Source organism: Cygnus olor, chromosome 15 (genome assembly GCF_009769625.2).
Source record: "Cygnus olor isolate bCygOlo1 chromosome 15, bCygOlo1.pri.v2, whole genome shotgun sequence".
Taxonomy (NCBI): domain Eukaryota; kingdom Metazoa; phylum Chordata; class Aves; order Anseriformes; family Anatidae; genus Cygnus; species Cygnus olor.
In genome coordinates this window covers 733,680-753,345 of record NC_049183.1, presented here as the reverse complement: position 1 = coordinate 753,345, position 19,666 = coordinate 733,680, and the positions used below count along the sequence as shown (strand labels likewise).

Sequence of the window (19,666 nt, the reverse complement as noted above, 5' to 3'; positions counted from 1 at the left end):
TCTTCTTTCAACCTTGAGTCTGAACTCTTTTCGCTATGTTTAAAACACCCCATTTCAGGATGTCATGACAGTTGTAGGGGTTGTTTATTGCTTAGGAAGTGCTTTTAAGATTGCAGGCACTCTTGGTTGTTACTCAGAATGTTCATTTTCAACATGACTAATTATTTAGGTTGCTTTTGCTCAAATAGCTATATTCTCCTTTCATGAGATCTACAGTAGGACCATCGTATGGGAAAATTGTCTTAGATATGAACAGCAAAGTGAAACTTGGGCAAAGAGGAATAAAAACTTAGTGGCAATTGAGTGTATTATAGAGGATGCATGAAATCCAGCTTCAGAAATGCACAAACACATGGCTGTGATGTCATGAAAAGTGCAGAGGAACAGTGTGTTATTCTTGTGATAGCCTTGTTTTAGTAAACGAAAACACAAATGTGTATGGAACTGAAGGGAAGTGCTAAATACATCATTATGTAAGCCACTCAGCTGAAGTCATAAAGTGTGACCACAAAGGTAACATGAGTCTATATGAGAAATATGTATGGATATATATCTATATGAGGAATAGATATGGAAGTATGTTGTGTTCCCATCTTTGATAGCTCTTCTGACCTTTTGCTAACCACCATGATGGGCTTGTAGTGGCTGCTTCTCTGCTGAGTCTAGAGATGGGGAAAATATATTTGTTTTATGGCTTTGAATGTTATTGTTGAGTTAGGTAGCATAAGGGTTTTATTCCTTTATTACTTTAATCAACAGGTGGGAATTCTGTTTTCAATCTAAGCTCTAAACTTTGTTCTTCTGCTGACTGTGAGGCTTTCATCATTTTTTGTCCATCCTGGCCACTTACCCTGTGAAAGTACATCAAAGAATTTAATTTCTACTTGTGCTCTTTACTTGAGCTGGCTGGATGCAAGCCAGTTTAAGACAAGAAACCAAGTTGCCTTGCAGTTAAGGTTGGGTTAATACCAGCTGAATCTCGGCCATATTTGATCTACCCAAACATCTTCTCGATTAAATTGTTTTTTCTTACCTGTTAAGGATACAGGTGAAGGATGAGTTCACCACTGTTTGTAGCTTCCTGAGTATGTGTCACAGATCACTCGTGCTTAAACCCAGGAAAACAAAACTCATCTGCAACCCAAAGCTTTCATTTTTCCATTCAAATGTTCTTTCCTTCTTCATTTTTTCTTTCCTATACCTTTTTGATTATGAAGTTTTTGACTGCTTTAGAATAACTTATCTTCCTCCAAACTGTTTGTGAAAACTGCTTTCTTGCTATATGATAATAAAAACTTTTCAACTCTTGTTTAGTAAGTGGATTTTAAGTTAGTTATTTTTTATGCAACAGTGATAGCTCCTTGAAGCTGATTATGTGTATATACACTTAATCTGTACAATGCTTCTACATGCATACATAAAAGTGCTACAAACAAACCCAGTAAATGTATGAACAAGTAGCTCTTGGGAAAGTACTATGAAACAATTCCTGTTAAAACATTTGAATTAATGTCAGAATGTAATACAAGACATGGCCCTGATCTGAGTACTCTCGAGCAGGTTAACTTTTGTTTTAATGCCTGAAAATGTGCATTGCTGTAGATTCTCTTTTCTGTTCTACGTGTAGCTAATGATAGTTACTGATTTTTCTGTAAATGATTTTTCTTGACCACTTCAAAGTTTTTCCTTTCTGCAGGCCTTTTCTTGATATGGTCTATAATGCACTGGACTGTGCTGAAGACGATTACTATGCCCTGTTTGTGCTCTGTCTTCTGTATGCAATGTCACACAACAAAGGTAAGCAATGTTTCTTCTTCCAGAGAAAACTAAATGAGACGTGTGGTTTTAGACATGCACAATCTGCTTGTAGTTTGTTTATGCAAGTCTTAAACAGTGAGAAATTCTTTACATGATGTGGCAGAGGGATAAGTACGCTGTAAGTAAAAAACAGCTGCTAAGGATCTCCTTTTTAGGAAGGTGTTGGTAGAAAGCTTTGTGAACATCAAATAACTCTTCTTTGTTGGTTTCTTGAAATTGGCATAGAATTACCATGTTTCACTTTAGATCTTTTAAATTCAGATGAGGCTCGCTATGTTCAGTCTGAATATATGTTGGGTAGGATTCTTCCCCACTTTGCATGTAGTGTGATTGCTACATGTACTTCAAGTATAAAATGTTGTAAAACTTGTCCCCATGTGTAAATAGTAAATATTTGTGTACTTTAAACATCTACATAAATGCACAAGGCCTGAGAATCAGATCTGACTGTGACAGTTGGCTGATGCCTGTTTCTATTCAGCTTTGACAGTCCTTCAGTAAGTCTTTTTATGCTAATTCCTCAACAACCTCCTCATCCAGTGTGCACAATGTCTTAACAAGACATAATTGATTGAAGGCTCAAGGAGATTTTACAAGTTGAGTTGTGTTATGGCATACATAGAACACTGACGTTCTGCAAATCTCCTATGGATTCTGGACTGTTGTAAAAACTAGCAAAACTGTGTTACAAGTGTAGTTCGTTATAATTCATATTGCTTGAGAATATGTAGCCTTTTCCAAGGGATGATTATGGCTAGCTTTTTTTTTTTTTTGGAACCACTGTTCCAATAAATTGAGCAAAAGAACATCAGGTTTGGTAGCAAGCTTAAAGGATTTCTTTTTTTCTCATTTCAAGGCACCTCTCAAGGTCAACTACAGTGGAGATAAGGGTTGAGGAAAGAGAACTCATGGTGTAAATAGCTAAGCTGAGTCCTTCCTATTCTCCTTTGTTTTTCTCTGGTAATGAAGGAATAACTCTCTGAAATTATTTGCAGTTCAGGGATAATTTCAGGGTTTTGAGAAACTATTATGACAAAAGCTGGTAATGCAACTAATATCACCAAAGGTAGCACAACAGTCTTGCCATGGTCTAGCCCACTGACTTGCACCTCTCTGATTCCCTGCCCACCAACAAACTAATCCTGCAACCAGTACACTTTCTTAGGAAAATGTTGTGACCCTGAGGGACTTTTGAGTATCACTGTGCTAGAAAATCCACGTTTCAAAGATGGATTCTCTTCTGTTGTGATTCTGTAGCTGAAATTGTGATTAGCCAAAATCAGTAGTTATAACTGTGCAGCTTCAGAGTGTCCCCAGAAGTGTTTGTGTCATAAGGGAGTAAGGCTGTATTCCAGGGTGATATTTCTTGAGAATTATTCTATTTCAGACTATAAAATAACAGATCCTTCAGGCCACTGTATTTGCTTTCAGCGTAATTAAACTCAGTCTTTAATATCCTGTTCCCAGGAAAAAAAAATCTATCCTCTCATCTCAAAGATTATTTGCTTACATCTATAGTGTTGCTGTGAACAGTGAGGAATGCAGTAAATGCTGCATCTTGCTGCCTCGTTTCAGCAATCTCTTATGCTGTTTATTTTTCACTAAATTTCCAGGGTTACCAAGAGAAATACAACAGGCAGTGAAATACCTACCTTTTAAAGGCTAAGAGTTTCCAGCCCTAAAACTGCAAATACCTCTTATATATTTAAGGGGTTGAAATCTACATTCTTTGGTGGTCACATCAACTGTCTCTAAGTGAAAAATTCCTTGGGCTATACTCACTGGTTTTCCTTGTCAACAATTTACATTACTCTGTTGCACTTTGGAAGTTATTTCCCCTTATCCCATCCTCGCCCTTAGATCTTAGGTGCTAGACAGATAATAACATCCAATTTTGGTCTTCCCTGTCTTCCGCTGACTGATTTCTCTTGTGCCATGTAATAGATATGAGGGCTACAGAATCAGTGTCTCTGCATCTTGAAGAGGAGGAGGTTTTATAAGTTGTTGATTTCTAGTGTTTGTTTGGTGCAAGAGCTCGATGTTGTTCTTGACAAGCTCAGGAACTTCTGCAGATCTAAACCAGAATTCTCAGATTTCTAAACCAGATTTAGTGTCAGTCTCGGAAGGTGCCTCCGGATTGAGCTACAGCCAATGTTTATATCTGAATTCAGCAGAAAGCAAGAATCTGTCTGCCTGCAGTCTTTCCCAAGATATGGGCCAGGGATCATTTTCTTTATAAAGAGGCTTGAAGGTTTCTCTCCAAAAACGGAGTGACAGAGTTGTTTCCTCAGTTTCAGGAAATAATGAATCTCTAGGAGTCGCCTATCTAGGATCTGTCTAGATATTCACTGTGTGTCTGACAGACAATACATGCTCTAGTGAGCACTTGAATCAGCTCAAACAGTTGATGAACTAGAAAGTTGGGATGACTTCTGGTGATTGAACGTAACACAGGGTTGTCCTTTCTACACCAAAGGAAAGTGACTTGCAGATTTTCAGTATCCTGGCTGTTTCAGATATGTTTCTGATTCTCTTGTTGGTCACTTAGAACTTCACCGCCATCCTGTCCCACCCACCCCCGATCCTCCTCATTCTGGCACTCTATGAAGACTATAAGAGGACATTTAAAAAAAAAAAAAAAAAAAAGAAAAATCAGAATTGTCCTAGCTCAATGAAAACTCTGCTTTCAGGCCTTGCTTCTAAAGGAGCAGCCTTCTCAGTCTCTGTCACTAAATGTAGAGACCCTTCTGTGGCTTTTGACTGGGGCATTTCCATTTTGACACTGAATCTATATTTTGGTCCATGTTCTTGAATGGGTTTAATGAATATATAAACACGCATGTGTTTCTCACCAGCAAGAAATACCCACGTGAACAGGAAGAAAGAATCCCAAGAGGAATGCATATATAGCTAAATAGATTCTTTGCAAATTGAGTTATTATGAGAGTTATTTTTATCCCAGATGGTGCCCTTCATATATGTTGCTAGTGCATGTGCTGTATTCCAGGAATGCAGAATTCTGCATCCCTGGCAGGCAGACAACCAAATGAAAGATGCTGATAGAATACCAATTTTTTCACTGATTTCAGTTTGGCCAATTTGTTGAGGAGTTGCTCAGTCCTGCTTCATTCTTCCATCATGTCATCTTGGTCTCCTTAATGTGTTTCTGCTGGGCAATGATGACATCCCTCTGTGAGAGCTTAGTTTGCTTATAGATAATCTGTAAGAAATGTTATTTAAAAGGACCTTTACTTTTCAGAAGGAAAACTGTAGTTCTTTAAGCTGTTAGATTTTTGTGAACACTAACATTCTGCTGATTGCCCTCATTCCTTAAATGCTTTCGCTTTCCCTCTCTTTCTTCAGTATCAGTGACAGAAGACCTAGTGTAAACTAAAAGTTCAGGGTTAGAAGAAACTATAAACCACAATAAAGTCATCTTCTGTTTTATAGGGATCTTTATTACTATTCCTTAAAACAAGAACAAGGAGTTCCTGAGCAATCCATGACTATCTTTTACTTTATGAGGTCTTATCAGTAACCAGTCTATTCTGAGAAATAACCTTGCTTGCTTTTTTTCTTTTAAACGGGAATAGTTTGAGGAAGGGTGAGTTTGGATGTCACTAACCATTTTGGGATTGGAGCGTCTTCGCCCATTAGGCTCTTTGTAAGGCTCTTAGTTCAGTGGTCCACAAATGTGTTTAGTCTTTGTTCTTCGTTTTCCTTGTGATAACTAAGCAAGTTGGTTTTGAGTTTCTTTGTATCACTAATTACACTATTCCAAGAAAACTGTTGCAGTTTATTAAATACTTACTATACCTTGAGGTATAGTCCTGTTTTCTAACTTAACCTCCCTTCCCTACAAAAGGAATTGACCCAGTCAAGTTGGAGAGAATTCAACTTCCTGCACAACATGCTGAAGAGAGAAATTCGTATAATCATGTACTTGCAGAAGGGCTCATCAGGATAATGAATTATGCTGCGCAACCAGGTATCATGTTTACAATATTTTTTTAACAAGCTGAAATGTTTGCAAACTTTAAAAAAATAAAAAATAAAATAAAAAGCAGCTACTTAGCTGCCTGTGTATGAGGAGAAAATCTGTTTAACGTGCTCTTTGTTGAACAATAAGTAAATAAGGGCTGTGAAAAACAAATACAACTTTTTCCTCAGTTGCTGAGTAACCTGAATAGTCGTTTTTATGCTCAGGACTTCACAAGGAAGTCTTCACTTTCAAGGACTTCACTTTCACTTTAAACTTGATGTATGGCGCCTTTGCTTGTAACAGTAGTTCCAGTGAAGGAGTAGTCTTCAAAAATATATTGAAGAAATAACTGATGTCCTTTGTTTATAGGTGTCATTTGTTTCTGGAGGCGTTAGCAAATTTTCCCATGCTCTTCTTTTAATCACAGATTGTATTTTCAGTTCTGAATTGTTTTGCAGAAAATGTTTTTTTCCTTAACTTCAACTTCTTTGTAAAATGAGGGGTAGAAGGCTCAGTGTCTTATTCCATAGAAACACAACTTTTGTTCAAGCCACAGCTCCTCTCCCCTGCACTTCCCCTGCTAAAACTTTAAATGAGTGGAACTGGTTTCCCCTGAAACTGACTCACGGTCAAGTTCCTGATCGTCTGCAGAATAAAATCTAATGCTTATTTGACATACAAGACTGATCTACAGAGTATTAGCTTCTGATGTGCTAGTTACAGATTAAATGGTGTATATATAAATAATTGCCCACCAAACCACTCTCTCACTTGGCAAGCTGGGGAGAAAAATATGGTCAAGATAAGGACAGTGAGATCACTCACTAATTACCATTATGGGGAAAACAGACATGGCTCAGGGAAGATTAATTTATTGCCAGTACATAACAGAGTAAGGCAGTAAGAACTAAAATTAAAAAAAAATGATACCACCTCCTCCCATTCCTTTCCAGGCTTCACTTCACTGCTGATTCTTCTGCCTCCTCCCCCATGAACAGCACAGAGGGGACTGGGAATGGGGCTTGTGATCAGTCCTTAACGCTCGGTCTCTGCTGCTCCTTCACCCTCGCTCTTCCCCTGCTCTAGTGTGGGGTCCCTCCCATGGGATACAGTCCTTCCTGAACTGATTGTACACGGGCCCTTCTCAGGGGCTGCAGTTCTTCAGGAACTGCTCCAACATGGCTCAGTTGTGTGGGTTGTGCCGAAATCCTTTGGACTTAAGGAAAAGCTATACTTTACTAGAATGCTGTATACAAAACCTCATTTCGTCTCGTAACTTTATCCGTGCCAATCATCCATGATTCTTTCCTCATTTTAGTGTAATTCAATCTGTGCTTCCAATTAATTAAGATGTTGGTTTCAGTGGCTTTTCTGATGATGTTCATCTTTATTGCCACCTTGTTGCATGGTTTTGTTTTAAAATTTCTTACCAATTACTCCTCCAGTTCTCTTTTTATAGCCATCTACATTGTATGTCAGCATCAGCACCCATTTTTCTCAGGCAGGGTGTGTATGACAGATGCTACTGTTTTGTATATTGAAATTCTCTTTTCATAGATGGAAAAATCCGTTTGGCAACTTTAGAACTTGGCTGTCTGTTGCTGAAGCAGCTTGTGTTTTCTAAAAATGGCAGCATCATAAAAGACGTTCACCTTGCATGCCTTGAGGTTAGTACTTTCCTTTAAGATACCACTTCCAGCATTACTTGTCTTTGAGTCTTGTATAGTTGCACAAATATTTCGTTTTTGATTGCAATAAGCATATGAAATTTTAACATATTCCTATTGGTGATTCTGTGCAGTGAAAGTAAAGAATCAATAGCCCCCTATTCAGTTCTCAGCTTTGCTGTTTCCTTGATAATTACTTCTATTTGAAAAGTTAGTTTCATTTTCTCTGAAATTTGTATGTCAATGTCTCAGCAGTGTAAAGGGAATTACTTTTGAAACAAACAAGCTCAGCTAAGCGGTAGTTTTGTAAGTGCAAGAACAGTGCTAGATCAAATTCTGGGCTGAAGGCTGTGAAATGGGAATATTAATAGATAGTTTTCTCTGTACAAAGTTTTGAGTGTGTTTTCTTTAAATATGACTTTGAGTAAAGAGTATATTTACTCCCTGAAACAGTTATTTTTTCTTTTCTAGGGTGCAAGGGAAGAAAGTGTTCATCTCCTTCGTCGTTTCTATAAGGTATATACATGGAGTGCTATTAAAATTTGTTACATGTGGAATTAAAAGAAATTCCGTAGCCCATTGTCAGTGCTCAAGGCAGTACTTTTTTAAGATGGGAACTACATGTTTATTACAGGGAAGAAGGTGTTTGGAGGATTCCTCTCTTTTCTTGCCTTTCCATACCCCACTGATGTACTTCACAAAAAGGATGCGAGAAGTCCCGTAGAGTTTGCACTGGAGGTCAAATGAGTAGATGTGCTTTTTGTTGCAACTGCTATATAGCTCATGGAACAGAGCCACACCATTAGAAAGTTTCTGGGACTTTGTTATTGATGTTAATATGGAAGGTGGTTCTTTTTGACATTACTTTTTGTTTATGTCTTGTCTAAATGATGACCTAAAACTTTACTTAATCTTTTTTTATTTGAGACCTCTGCAGCTTTTTGCTTCTTTTAATGTTGTAAACAATGAGAGAAATAAAATACTTAGCCCTAGACATGAACTTCTACATAAGGAGCAGTAAATCTGTAACAGGTTTCAAGTGTCTAAAATATCTTCCAATTTTTAAGTTCTTCTGAAGAAGAAGGTGAGGGTTATTTTTAACTTAGGAAAAAAAGGTAATTTGTGGTGGGTTGACCTTGGCCTGCTGCTGAACACCCACCTAGCTGCTCACGCACTGCCCCTCCTCAGCGTGGCAGGGAGATAAGAAGATGGCAAAACAGTCTTGTGGGTGGAAGTAAAGACAGGGAGATTGTTGCCAATTGCTGTCACGGGCAAAACAGATTTGACTTGGGGAAAATTAATTAATTGCTAATTAACAAAGATTAGGATAATGTGAAACAAAGACAAATTGGAACAACGCCTTCCACCACGTCTCCCTCTTTTCCCAAGCTTGACTTCACTTCTTCATTCCCAGCTCTTCTACATCCCACCTTCTCTCCTGGGCAGGATTTTGCCCTGATCTGTTTTGTAGAGGCACCCCCAGTGTCACTGACTGGCTCCACTGCCCCGTGCGGTGGGGCTGTCAGCTACGTGGTGCTGGCTGTGTCCAGCACTGGACAGCCCCGGCCTCTCCTCACAGAGGCCACCCCTGCTGCCCACACCTTGCCACCTACAACCAATGCACACTTAAACAAAAGCAAACATGGCTACATAACCATATTCATGGATTCATGATATGTCCATGTTCCTTTTTTATTTTTATTTTTTATTGAAAGGGAGAAGAAATTTTTCTGGATATGTTTGAAGATGAATACCGGAGTATGACGGTAAGTGACACCCTTCTCAGCCCCCTGAAGTCTTCCAAACCAGTAACACAGGAGCAAGAGCAAGTACTCACTGAAAACTACTTGAATACACTGATATCCTTATATCTAGGAGTAGAATAGCAATTGTCTTTTCCTCTATGAGAAGTTGTCTTATACTTCCATAAATCATTTATGAAATTCCACAGCCCCTTAACTTATTTCATAATTTCTGAAAGCCAGTATACAAAAACTACTTGATCCAGGGATTGAGACATTTAATTCATTTTTTTTCCAGTTATTAAAGTGATGAAAATCGTCCTATCTCTATTTGAAACCTTACAAGGTTTCAGTTTTGAGTGGTGCCACCTTACTTATTAGTGGAGAACTGGGGGCCTTTGTCCCATCAAGGAGATATACTGCCAGCACTACAGCACAGCTTGTGGGGCACTGTCACAGAATTTTTAACAGATTGCTAGCCTTAATCTCAGTTAATACTTAACCTGTAAATGCTTTTTAAAAATAATTAACTGTTTAAATTGTTAGGTTAGTGTTTGGGTAAAAATCGGATTGTCAGGTGCAGGCATCCTTTTTTCTAGCTGTTGTGCAGGGGTTGCATTAGCATCTTTTCTTTTTTGAAAAAGAGCAATCTACAGTTTGCATATTGCAACAAATCTTTTAATATGGGAAGCACCTTGCAGTATCTTACAAACTCAAATAATAGAACTGTTTAATCAATATCTAATTCTTTAGTAGTTAAGTATTGATGTGCTTCTAGTGTGAAAACTGCCACCACAATTTGCACTGTTTTCATGTCACAAGTTCAATATGCTTGTAGGTTTTTCTGTTGTGTGTGTGTCTATTTCTGAGACTGCAGATTTTTTTCATTTACTCTAAAAGATGGAGCTTCACCTTGGAAGTTTAACTCTGTTTTCCTTAAAGCATATTTATTTGTCTAGCTAGCAAAGAATGCGCTGTGCTAATTTAAGTGATGATTTAACGCTGAAGTAGTCTTACTAGATGAGGTATGTAAATAACATGGTGTGGAGCTTCTATGAGGCAGAAGTGTATTTGGTCTATCTGAACGACAAAGAAAGGAAAAAAATTTGTGCCTTCAGTAACAACTGTAGATGACAGTTTACGGGAGCAAGTAAGCTGAACACGGTAGTCCTTCGTATTTTGGTTTTCAATGATTTTTTACCCACGTTCTTCATCTTTATGAAGTAAATTGCTGTTTAAAACAATGTAAGCAGTCATGAGAATGGCATTATAAATAGAAATTTCACTTTTGTGTTCTCATTTGTCATCTATTTAGATTTCTGTATTTTTCTACAAATTAATTTATTTTGTTAATCCAGCATTTTTGACACTGAAAATGATGGTTCTGAGATCAGAATGATTGGCTAGAGACTATTTTTGAGCTTGTATTTTTTGCAGAGTAGCAGTTCAAGACTGCTGTAAAAATTCTGGATTTTAGTTTAGTCTACTTCTTTCATGGTATGTAACCATGGCAAAGTGAGCAGGAACGCTTCCAGTTACTGTTGGCTGTTTTAGAATGCCCACGTGACTGCACTTCTGCACAGAATATTGTACAAGCTATGGGAAGGGGTTTTATGTTTATTTTAGTCATTCCAGCTGATTTTCTGGCAAAAACCTCATGTCTCCTGTGTGTAATAAACCTCAGATGAAATTGTCCAAAACTACAGAAGGATAAGATGTTTCAAACATCATTTAATCAAGCAAATAAGCAACCATGTAAGGGAGAGACTGTTAGTGGCAGGACGTAAGGAATTGCCTAGTCTGCAAGTTACTGCATCGTTAGAGACTAGAGATTTATTTTTTTCTTTCTGGGGAGAAGAAGATACGAGAAACTTTTTTCTTGTGATTGAAGTAGATATGAATTTGAGTCACAGCTTGAAATCAAACATGACAGACTTCACTTTTTAGTACTCATGAAATGGCTTTTCTACTCTAATCTTTCAGTGTTTTTTTTTGCTGTGGTTTTTCAATATGGAAACTTTAACAGTGTTAGGGAACAATGAGCAAATATAAAATAGAAATTGCATGTAAAGAGATTAAAATAACATGGATGGTATCAAATTCTCAGAACTCTGACCCCTTCCTCTCAATGTATGCAGTCATGGGCTGTATTTAAAAGTAAAGATGCAAACTTTCATTGTTCTGTATAATAATCAATGTTAAAATATTTTTATAGATTAAACCCATGAATGTAGAGTACTTGATGATGGATGCCTCCATTTTGTTGCCTCCAACGGGGACACCACTGACTGGTATTGATTTTGTGAAAAGATTGCCTTGTGGAGATGTGGAAAGAACACGAAGAGTAAGTAAGGCTTTTTTTCTTTCATTAATGACAGTTTAATGCCAAAGGCTTTGAAGAATTCTACAAATACGAATGTTTTTCCTTGAAAGCTGCTTGGATGGAAGCTTCATCCATAAAATCATAAAAACTTAATGACAGATCCCTGTAGAACATATAATAATTACCTGTCCCAATGGAGAAACCTCTTCTCTACTTTCTCACTTCTAGTTACTTCAATACGTTCTTGTGCTGTGATTTTCATTTTTTCAGTGAAGAAATGTACATAAAAGACTTTTGATGGCATGCTTTAATACATTAACCATTTTCTTTCATTATCTGGTATCTCAGTCTTTGATTATATTCCTGTAGTAAGAATCTCCACAGGAAGGTTGGTTTGCTTCGTATTGTTTGTGTTTCTTGACATAGCAAAACATAATTCTGTTCAGGAGTGTTCATCTTCCAAAGCAATTCAGGATGGAGATTTTGAGTGAGATAGTAAAATCCTTTTTTGACTGACAATTTTTGAAGGTGATACTGACATGAATAGCCACCTTGGTATCTACTTTCTTGGGATAATCAGTTCTTGACCTGTACAACTATTATTATCACAGCAACTTTTTGATAATGCACAGTGAATTATCTTCAAAAGTATTGTTCTTAGAAAGCAAAAATGCTTCCTAGAATACTTTCTCTGAAGCATTAAACAGAATGGTGTCTAGAAACACTTTCTGATGGAAACTGCTCCGTATTTTTATGTATTAAGAAAGAAATGCTTCAATTACAGGAAATTCAGAAATAAATACAAATATCCCTATAATTTAGAGATGGAAATGTCTTTTTAATCAGCAGAAACTCCTAGAGTGTGCTGTCTTTTCCTGTCAGTACTCCTTCCTCTGATCGCATTGCTCTAGAACTTTTAAAATTTCTTAGAATTCCTATGCCACAGTTACTTTCTTCTGGCTAAGCTTTGCTTAGCCTCTCCTAGGCTGAATTGCAGTGACAATATTCTGAACTTCTGGAGCATCTTGTGACATTCCTGCTTATGCTTAAGCTGCTGGAAGTTTTGCTGGCACTTTCAAATGGATAATGGCTTGATTCTGAGTGTCCTGTGGCATGATACTAAAAAAATAAAATAAAATTGTAAAGCTTTATTTTGCTAGCAAGTGAAGAAATTTCGTTCTTTGATTATATCACAAGCTCTTGGTTTAGAGATCAGATCTTTTTAAATTTTCACTTCTTTTACAATAGAAAGTTCCTGTAAGTGACTTTTTCATTTTAACATTTTTAAGAGGAATTCTCAGAAATCAGATTTCTCTCAAGAATTGTCAAAATCCAACTAGCTAGCCCTTTAGATGTAAAACATGAAAATTACCAGAAATTCATAATCTGCTTTCTGAAATCAGCTACTGTTGCCTGACGAAGCATTCTTTCCAAAAACAGATACTCTTTTTGAATTGTTGATATTCCAGTTACTAATAATTGGCTGCATTTCTTGCTTCTGACTTCTATAGTCCTGTAGATGGTACTGTCATCTAGACAGTCACCAGCCACCTAGAACAATGCAAATGCATTTACATGCCTATTTGGGAAGTGATGAACAGTATGGGTCTTGAACTCTGCATCTTGGAGTACATAGCAAGCAAATACTTTGAGAAAGGCTTTTAACAATAGCATCTGAGAATGCTATTTCATGGGAATGTAATGAAATATTGGTAGGTCTGTCTGTGCATTGGTGCTTTTTTTGCATACGGTATGCATATTTAAATGAAGAAATCGACACAAAGTATACCTTATTACACGTAGTTCTTTAAAGTAGATAGCCTTTTATAGTTGTTTCTACTTGATCCAGAAAGCAGATGTTGGTTGAAAAAAAGTTGTAGTCCATGGGACTGCTCTGCTGCTACATTGAGATCTAATAAAGTGATACAGTAAGTCACGGATCTTGTGCTTTCTGGATTATATTGATACTGTTAGCAAACTGAGGGCTATCAGTGTTGTGGGAGTCACAGTGTAGTTACCTTTTCATCTGACGTTCTTGAATTCTTGTTTTTTCTTGCAAAGGCTAATTTCCTGCTCTTGTATTCTGCAGTAAATATGTTTTGAGATGAGTGATAATAGTTTTACAGGGAACGCATGCAAGGAAAATTAACACTGTAGGGAGGAAAGAGGGTTGAGGGAAAGGAAGTGGAAGGCTGAGTGATGGCTTCCCTTTGAATTAAAAAACAAAACCTGTTGACTGTGACTCTGGGGTTAACAAAAATGCAAGGATGGTGCAGTTTGGAATATAGAAGCTTTTGGTCTTGGTACCATGAATTAGTCATGAAGCATCTGGTAGTAAAACTATTTTAAATTAATCCTGTTTAATTTCAGTAAGTTCACGGTCCCCTTGAGTGCAATCTCCCCAAATGGGAGAGATTGTCTTCCGTTACAAACTGTCCTCTGTTACAAACTGACTCTGCTCTTATTCATAAGGTAGTGTTGATTAATTTTGGTTTGATAGCCTTGACAGTCTTTGCCCCAAGTAATCACATTCCTGCATAGATTTCAACAGCACATCAAATTTGTCTGCTCTGGGGTGAAATCATTGAAGTCAGATATATGACTTCCCTCTCTTTATCCCTGTTCTGCCAGAAGTTTCTGAAAGCACCAGTGTGAAAAATGGCTAAACGTATTTCTGGTTCACGAGACCAGTAGTTGTGTTGCATTTAAAAATACAGAGGGGTGAAGGGTTTTCCCTGAAAGCACTTTAGACTGTGCTTCCTAATGCTTCCTGGGAGCTGGGAGTTCCCAGGCATTGCAGCTGTTCGTGAATTCAGTGCTTTTACTGTAAGACAGCAGTCACTTTACACTATGCCACAAGATTCCTATGTAGGAAGCTGATTTTTAAAAAATGAAAAAGGTGTCACCAAACCCCTGTAGTATTAAAAAGGGATTTTTCATTTGCTATACTAAAAATACAGTTCTTGTAGCAGAACAGGTTATAAATGGTGCCTTTCAGAATGTGGCTAATAAAGTGGTGATCGTTCTTTGCCACTTTATCTAATCTTTAAATACCTTATGTCATTAATTTCTGAATCAAAACAATACTATCAATTTCACAGAGCAGCTGTTGAAAGCTCCTTAGATGCATCTTTCAGTATGCTTTGCCCTGTTGTAGACCTTTTGGGAACATAAGTGAAGGTCTCTGAGAATGTTCTCTTAGATGTGGTTAGTGTCGATGAACACAGCAAAATTAAAACTAGTGAATTCCCACTATTTCCTCTCAAATTTGTAGACATAGTAATTTTTCTTACTAACTCTAGTTATTCTACTGTTTTAAATTCAAAATGTGAGAGTCTGTGAAGGTTGATTTAGTTGTCTGTAGAATACAGGTCATGTAAATAAAATCAGTCTCAAAATGCCAATTTAAAAAGAGGATTTTTTTAGTATTCACTTAAATGTCTCTTGTAAGCATTTGCCTGTCAGTCACTGTGTGTATAAGTGTGCCAGTGGGATAAAAGCTCGGCTGCTTCTACTTTAGTGAAAATAAAGTGCTTCAACTTCTCTGTATCTTTAACAAACTTTTAAATTACATTGTTTTCTTAATTTAAAAGGATATACTGCATGACAACAAATTTAAGGGTTGTAAAAGTGAGTATTTTTGTAAGATTGTGCTAAAATATGTACTACTGAGTGCAGTAATGCTTTATTATTCTTTTTTAATTTCTCAAGGCAATTAGAGTTTTCTTTATGCTCCGTTCATTATCACTGCACTTGCGAGACGAGCCAGAAACTCAGTTACCACTGACAAGGGAGGAAGATCTGATAAAGACAGATGATGTTCTTGACCTGAGTAAGTTGTCCCCCAGTTTCCCAAATATTCTGTGGCATAGAAAAACTGCTGGCTTTTTTTTTTTTGCACTAAGTTAAAAACCATCAATCATTAATCTTGGTTATGTAATTGACTACGACGGATGATTGCGTTATGTTTGTCTTCTGCTGGTTTTGGAACACTTTTTGTAGTTTTATTTTAGCTTTGTTTGTTTTGTTTTTAAAGAGACTGTTAATATTTAAACCCTGGGTTACTTATTATCACATAAGGGATTTGGAGTAAGTCATCTGACATCCTTGTGCAATACTAGTTTTCTAAATGAACTGATACTACAAGGATTTTCTTCTGTTCTGCTTTCACCTATTTAAAATGCACAGATATTCTTAAACCATGCGTGAACTTCAAAAGACTGCAAGTAATTACTTCCAGCAGCTACACTGAGTTGTTTACTGACACAGTTTTTGTTTTCCCCCTGGAGTTCTTTTTATTTACAACTGTTGTGACACTTAAATAGCCGTATGGAAACTTTCACTCCCATAGTTCCATTCCACACTGAGCTATTCCCCAGGGGAATCACTCTGCAATGTCAAGAATGACCTTGGGATGTTAAGTAATACTTACTATGAAGTAAAGGCAAAATACCTTCTTCTGCAGTATCGTGGGAAACTGTGTTCTCCACACTGAAGGAAAAAAAAAGTTGGAAGGAATAGAATCATGAAGTATACTGTGTCTGCAAATTCAACATACCTGTGTTCACTTAATGTCAAAACAGGCAGCTCTAGATGACCTTAAGTGTTACTGAATGGTGCCGTACTAGAATAACTTTGGCGTGAATCCTAAAGCTGTAGTCTTACTGTCTCCAGCACTGGCATTGTTTGAGAAACAGAAACTTGTCCTGTTCTATGGTAATCCTACTATGGTACAAGATGTTTGCTTTTGTTCAAAGGCTTAGAATATGTAGGAAAATGTGTTTTAGGCTGGAATTTGCTGGGGGGGAAGTAGTGCTTAATGTAAACCCTATTAAGCCTATTTTATGTAATCAGGATTTAAGAGTTTGACATATTTGTGTTAGCCAATTGCTTAAGTGCTCAGCTAACTTTTGTTCAGGCAGTTAGCTGATTAAAAACTTGCAGCATCCATAGCTTTAGAGAGCATGTGATTGGGGAAATAGTGTATGTATCTGCCAGGTTTTAATTTTAGAAGGTGTCTTACGAAAGAAGGGAAAAGTTTGATACAGAGTCAAAAAAGTCTGAAGTATGTTTAAGTGTTTGTTAATCCTGCTCTGACTAGAAAAAGAATTGCCCTAGCTGCCTTAATAGATGTTACAGAATTATGTGCAGTATTTCAGAGACATTGTAGTGCATCACGTCCATCAAGAATGTTAATCATCCGTGTGAAGGAAAAAACACTGAAATCAAGTTACTGAAGCAAAAGTTTTGTGAAATCAGAGGTGCTGTGCAGCAGCTTAATGTACAAAAGTCAGATTAAACTATATATATATATACACATTTGTATATGCATATATTATAATTACATTTTAAAAATTATTAAAATGTATTGAATTTACAACTGTATTTTCAGAATGTCTGCAATGCTGAATGTCAGAGGACATTCATTTATTTGTTAAATGCAAGCAGTTACCCGAACACATGGAAATGTACAAGCTTATTGGATAAGCTTTTAATAAATGAATATAGGTATTAGGCTTCAAAAAGTGAAAGGATATCAAGGTGTCAGTCTAACGTTTGCATTTTTGGTAGATGCATGGCTGGTGGCATGGTAGGCTCATAGTTGAGTCATTTCCCATTTGTTGAATTTCTATATAAGTTAAGCGATGTAGGAAAGAATAGAGGGCAAATATTTTTTAAATGCTCTTCAATAGTTGTGTTTTTTTCTTCTCACTGGTATTATTTTGGCTTGGTGAATTAAGCAGTGACCCCAGTGAAAACTAATCCCTTTTGGTCTCTGTTTAAGGTATTACAGTATATCCAGCTTTTTTTATAATAGATTGGAACTGATCTATGTGCTTAGCAAGAAAATGGTAGAGCAACATGTAAAGTGTTCATATAATTTGCCACCATTACCACAAACAAAATGTTGTCAGAAACAGGTTTTTTTAGAAAAAATGTATCTGTACTTTAAAAAAAAGTTAAAAGGGTATTCATTTTTACTCTATTTTAATTTCAGCTGTTGGCTTAGAAACCTTTACCATTACACAAGCGCTGAAATCTGTTTTCTGTCTGAAGGTTTTAGTTCTAGTTTTGAAACCTTTCGTTGCTGCTTATTTTGAAAGGAAAACAAATTCCTAAAAAACTTTCCCGAGGAAAATGAGCAGCACATGATATTGTTTATCACGCTTCTCAATTATTAGTAATGAGGTTAAAAAAAAAAAAAAGGTTGTCTGTAGTGAAGTTACTGTTGACTTGCTAAAGGTTTAGTAGTATAGAATTAACCCAGTTTCCTGTTTCAGATGAGTTAGATATTTATTGTAATGTTGACTCTCTCTCAGAGAGTGAAGTGAAATAGTGACTCAGCTTCTACTGAAAAAACTGTGTTCTTCTTAAATTAACTGGAAATGTGATTACGAAGTAGGTTTTCTAACAACATGCTGAACAAAAGGTAGATCTGACTGAAATACTATTTTCCAAATGTTATTTGTTCACCTTCCTACCCACACCCCCTCAAAAAAAAAAAAACAAAACACTACAAGAACACCTTTTGTCCTTGCTTGCCTGTTAGTCCAGCAAAGTGCTGATTGTTCTTGTTATAAAATTCAGTGTACTACTCTGCAGGTGTTTTGTGCAGTTCATTGTAGGTGTCTCCGTTTATGACACCTCATTTCGAAGGCAGTTGCTTTTATGCAGAATACAAATTGTCATTTTATTGGAACTTGTAATTAGACCATATGTTATTAATCCTTCATTCTGCTATATATAAGTGCTTGCAATTCTAATTACATGTATGTAATTACATATTAATTGGTACATACTCTGTGTATTTAATGGTATCCAAAGTTGTTTCCTTTTTCCAGTGTAGGATACAGCTAGTTAAGAGTATATATAGAAAGGATTCAAACAACTGTTTGCTTGTAACAAAAAAAAGAAAGCAAACAACTGTTTGCTTGTAAACTTAGCTTAAATTTGAATAAAATGCCCTTTAAAGATGTAATGCCGATTGCAAGAAGTTTAAGAAGTTTTATAAAAATTAAATTTTACCATTAATTTAGAACATCAGCCCTTGTAGGTTTAAACTCCTTTGCTCTGTTAGGGCATTTTATAGCCTTCAGCTCTACTGTAACTAACTCCAAATGTGAATTTGGACTCGCCAACAGACTAAAGCAATAATGGTATTTGAACTGTTTGTTACATGGTGCTTGTATGCATGTGCTTGAAGCGATTATTTGTAAATTTGTTTATACGTTCACTTGTATATGCACATGTGCATTTACCTAGAGAAGAAAAATTGGTTCTGTTGCCCTACCTGTGGAACATGCATTCTGGTGTTCTAGAGACCATTTTGAGACCTGACATGGCATCAAAGTATCAAGGTACAAAAGAACAAAAAAGGGAAAAAGATATGGATTGCTAGACCTGAAAACTTAAACAAAACTCAGTAAAGAGATCAGCAGAGTATATTTGCATACATTAACATGCAGAAACCCTAATAGGAAAATCTTTTCTTTTTCTATATTTTATCTGATAACTCCTCTCCATTTTAGGAAGTCCTCATTCTTTCCAGCATAACAACGTAAATGTTGCACCTGTGCAACACAAATATTGTATAGGTGCCATATTTTAGGAAGAGACATAGCAATTGGCAGAACATAGCCCAAAAATTCAAATTGTGTGCCTTAGATACCTTCAAGGTGGTGATATAATTAGCAATCTAAAAAATCCCCTCAATCTATTATTACAAAGCTTTTCAATTCTTTTCTGAACATGTAGATATCTCTAGAAATTATTCTCATTCATCAACATTTAGTGTCACGAAGGAATAGAGGTTAACAAGATCCAGTAATTTCAGCAACGGTATTGGTTTTGAAGAATTCTGCAAAACTCACCTTATCAACCTGGATGTTTTGTTTTGCTTGAATGTGATGCTGAGGTTTTTAGGGGAGCTTAATGAGATATATTAAAATGCTTCTTTACAGGGAACTTTAAACTTTCGATGCGCTTAGGTTCGGTGTAAACCTTTAAGTGTAGTAGCAAGGTTCTTAGCTCTGTATATGACTGTACGTTTAGAAATGAGTCATATATTCCACAGAAAAATTCACTTCATATTGCTGGGCATGCTGCCATTTGGATGACAGTGTTACTTTTCAGC

At 36.6% G+C, this 19,666-nt stretch overlaps 1 protein-coding gene across 9 annotated transcripts in view; it reads left to right on the top strand.

The window, feature by feature from the left end:
- Positions 1–19,666, top strand: part of CLEC16A (C-type lectin domain containing 16A) — a 97,119-nt gene that overhangs the window by 24,847 nt on the left and 52,606 nt on the right. For all 9 annotated transcript variants that reach the window (XR_005824568.1, XR_005824567.1, XM_040574660.1 and 6 more), the window contains 7 exons: positions 1,697–1,797; positions 5,684–5,806; positions 7,358–7,467; positions 7,939–7,983; positions 9,183–9,233; positions 11,425–11,553; positions 15,244–15,364. Coding sequence is in view for 7 of the 9 variants with exons in the window: in XM_040574660.1 (XP_040430594.1) it covers positions 1,697–1,797; positions 5,684–5,806; positions 7,358–7,467; positions 7,939–7,983; positions 9,183–9,233; positions 11,425–11,553; positions 15,244–15,364 (680 nt within the window). In the remaining 2 variants the exon portion in view is untranslated. The remainder of the gene's footprint in view (positions 1–1,696; positions 1,798–5,683; positions 5,807–7,357; positions 7,468–7,938; positions 7,984–9,182; positions 9,234–11,424; positions 11,554–15,243; positions 15,365–19,666) is intronic.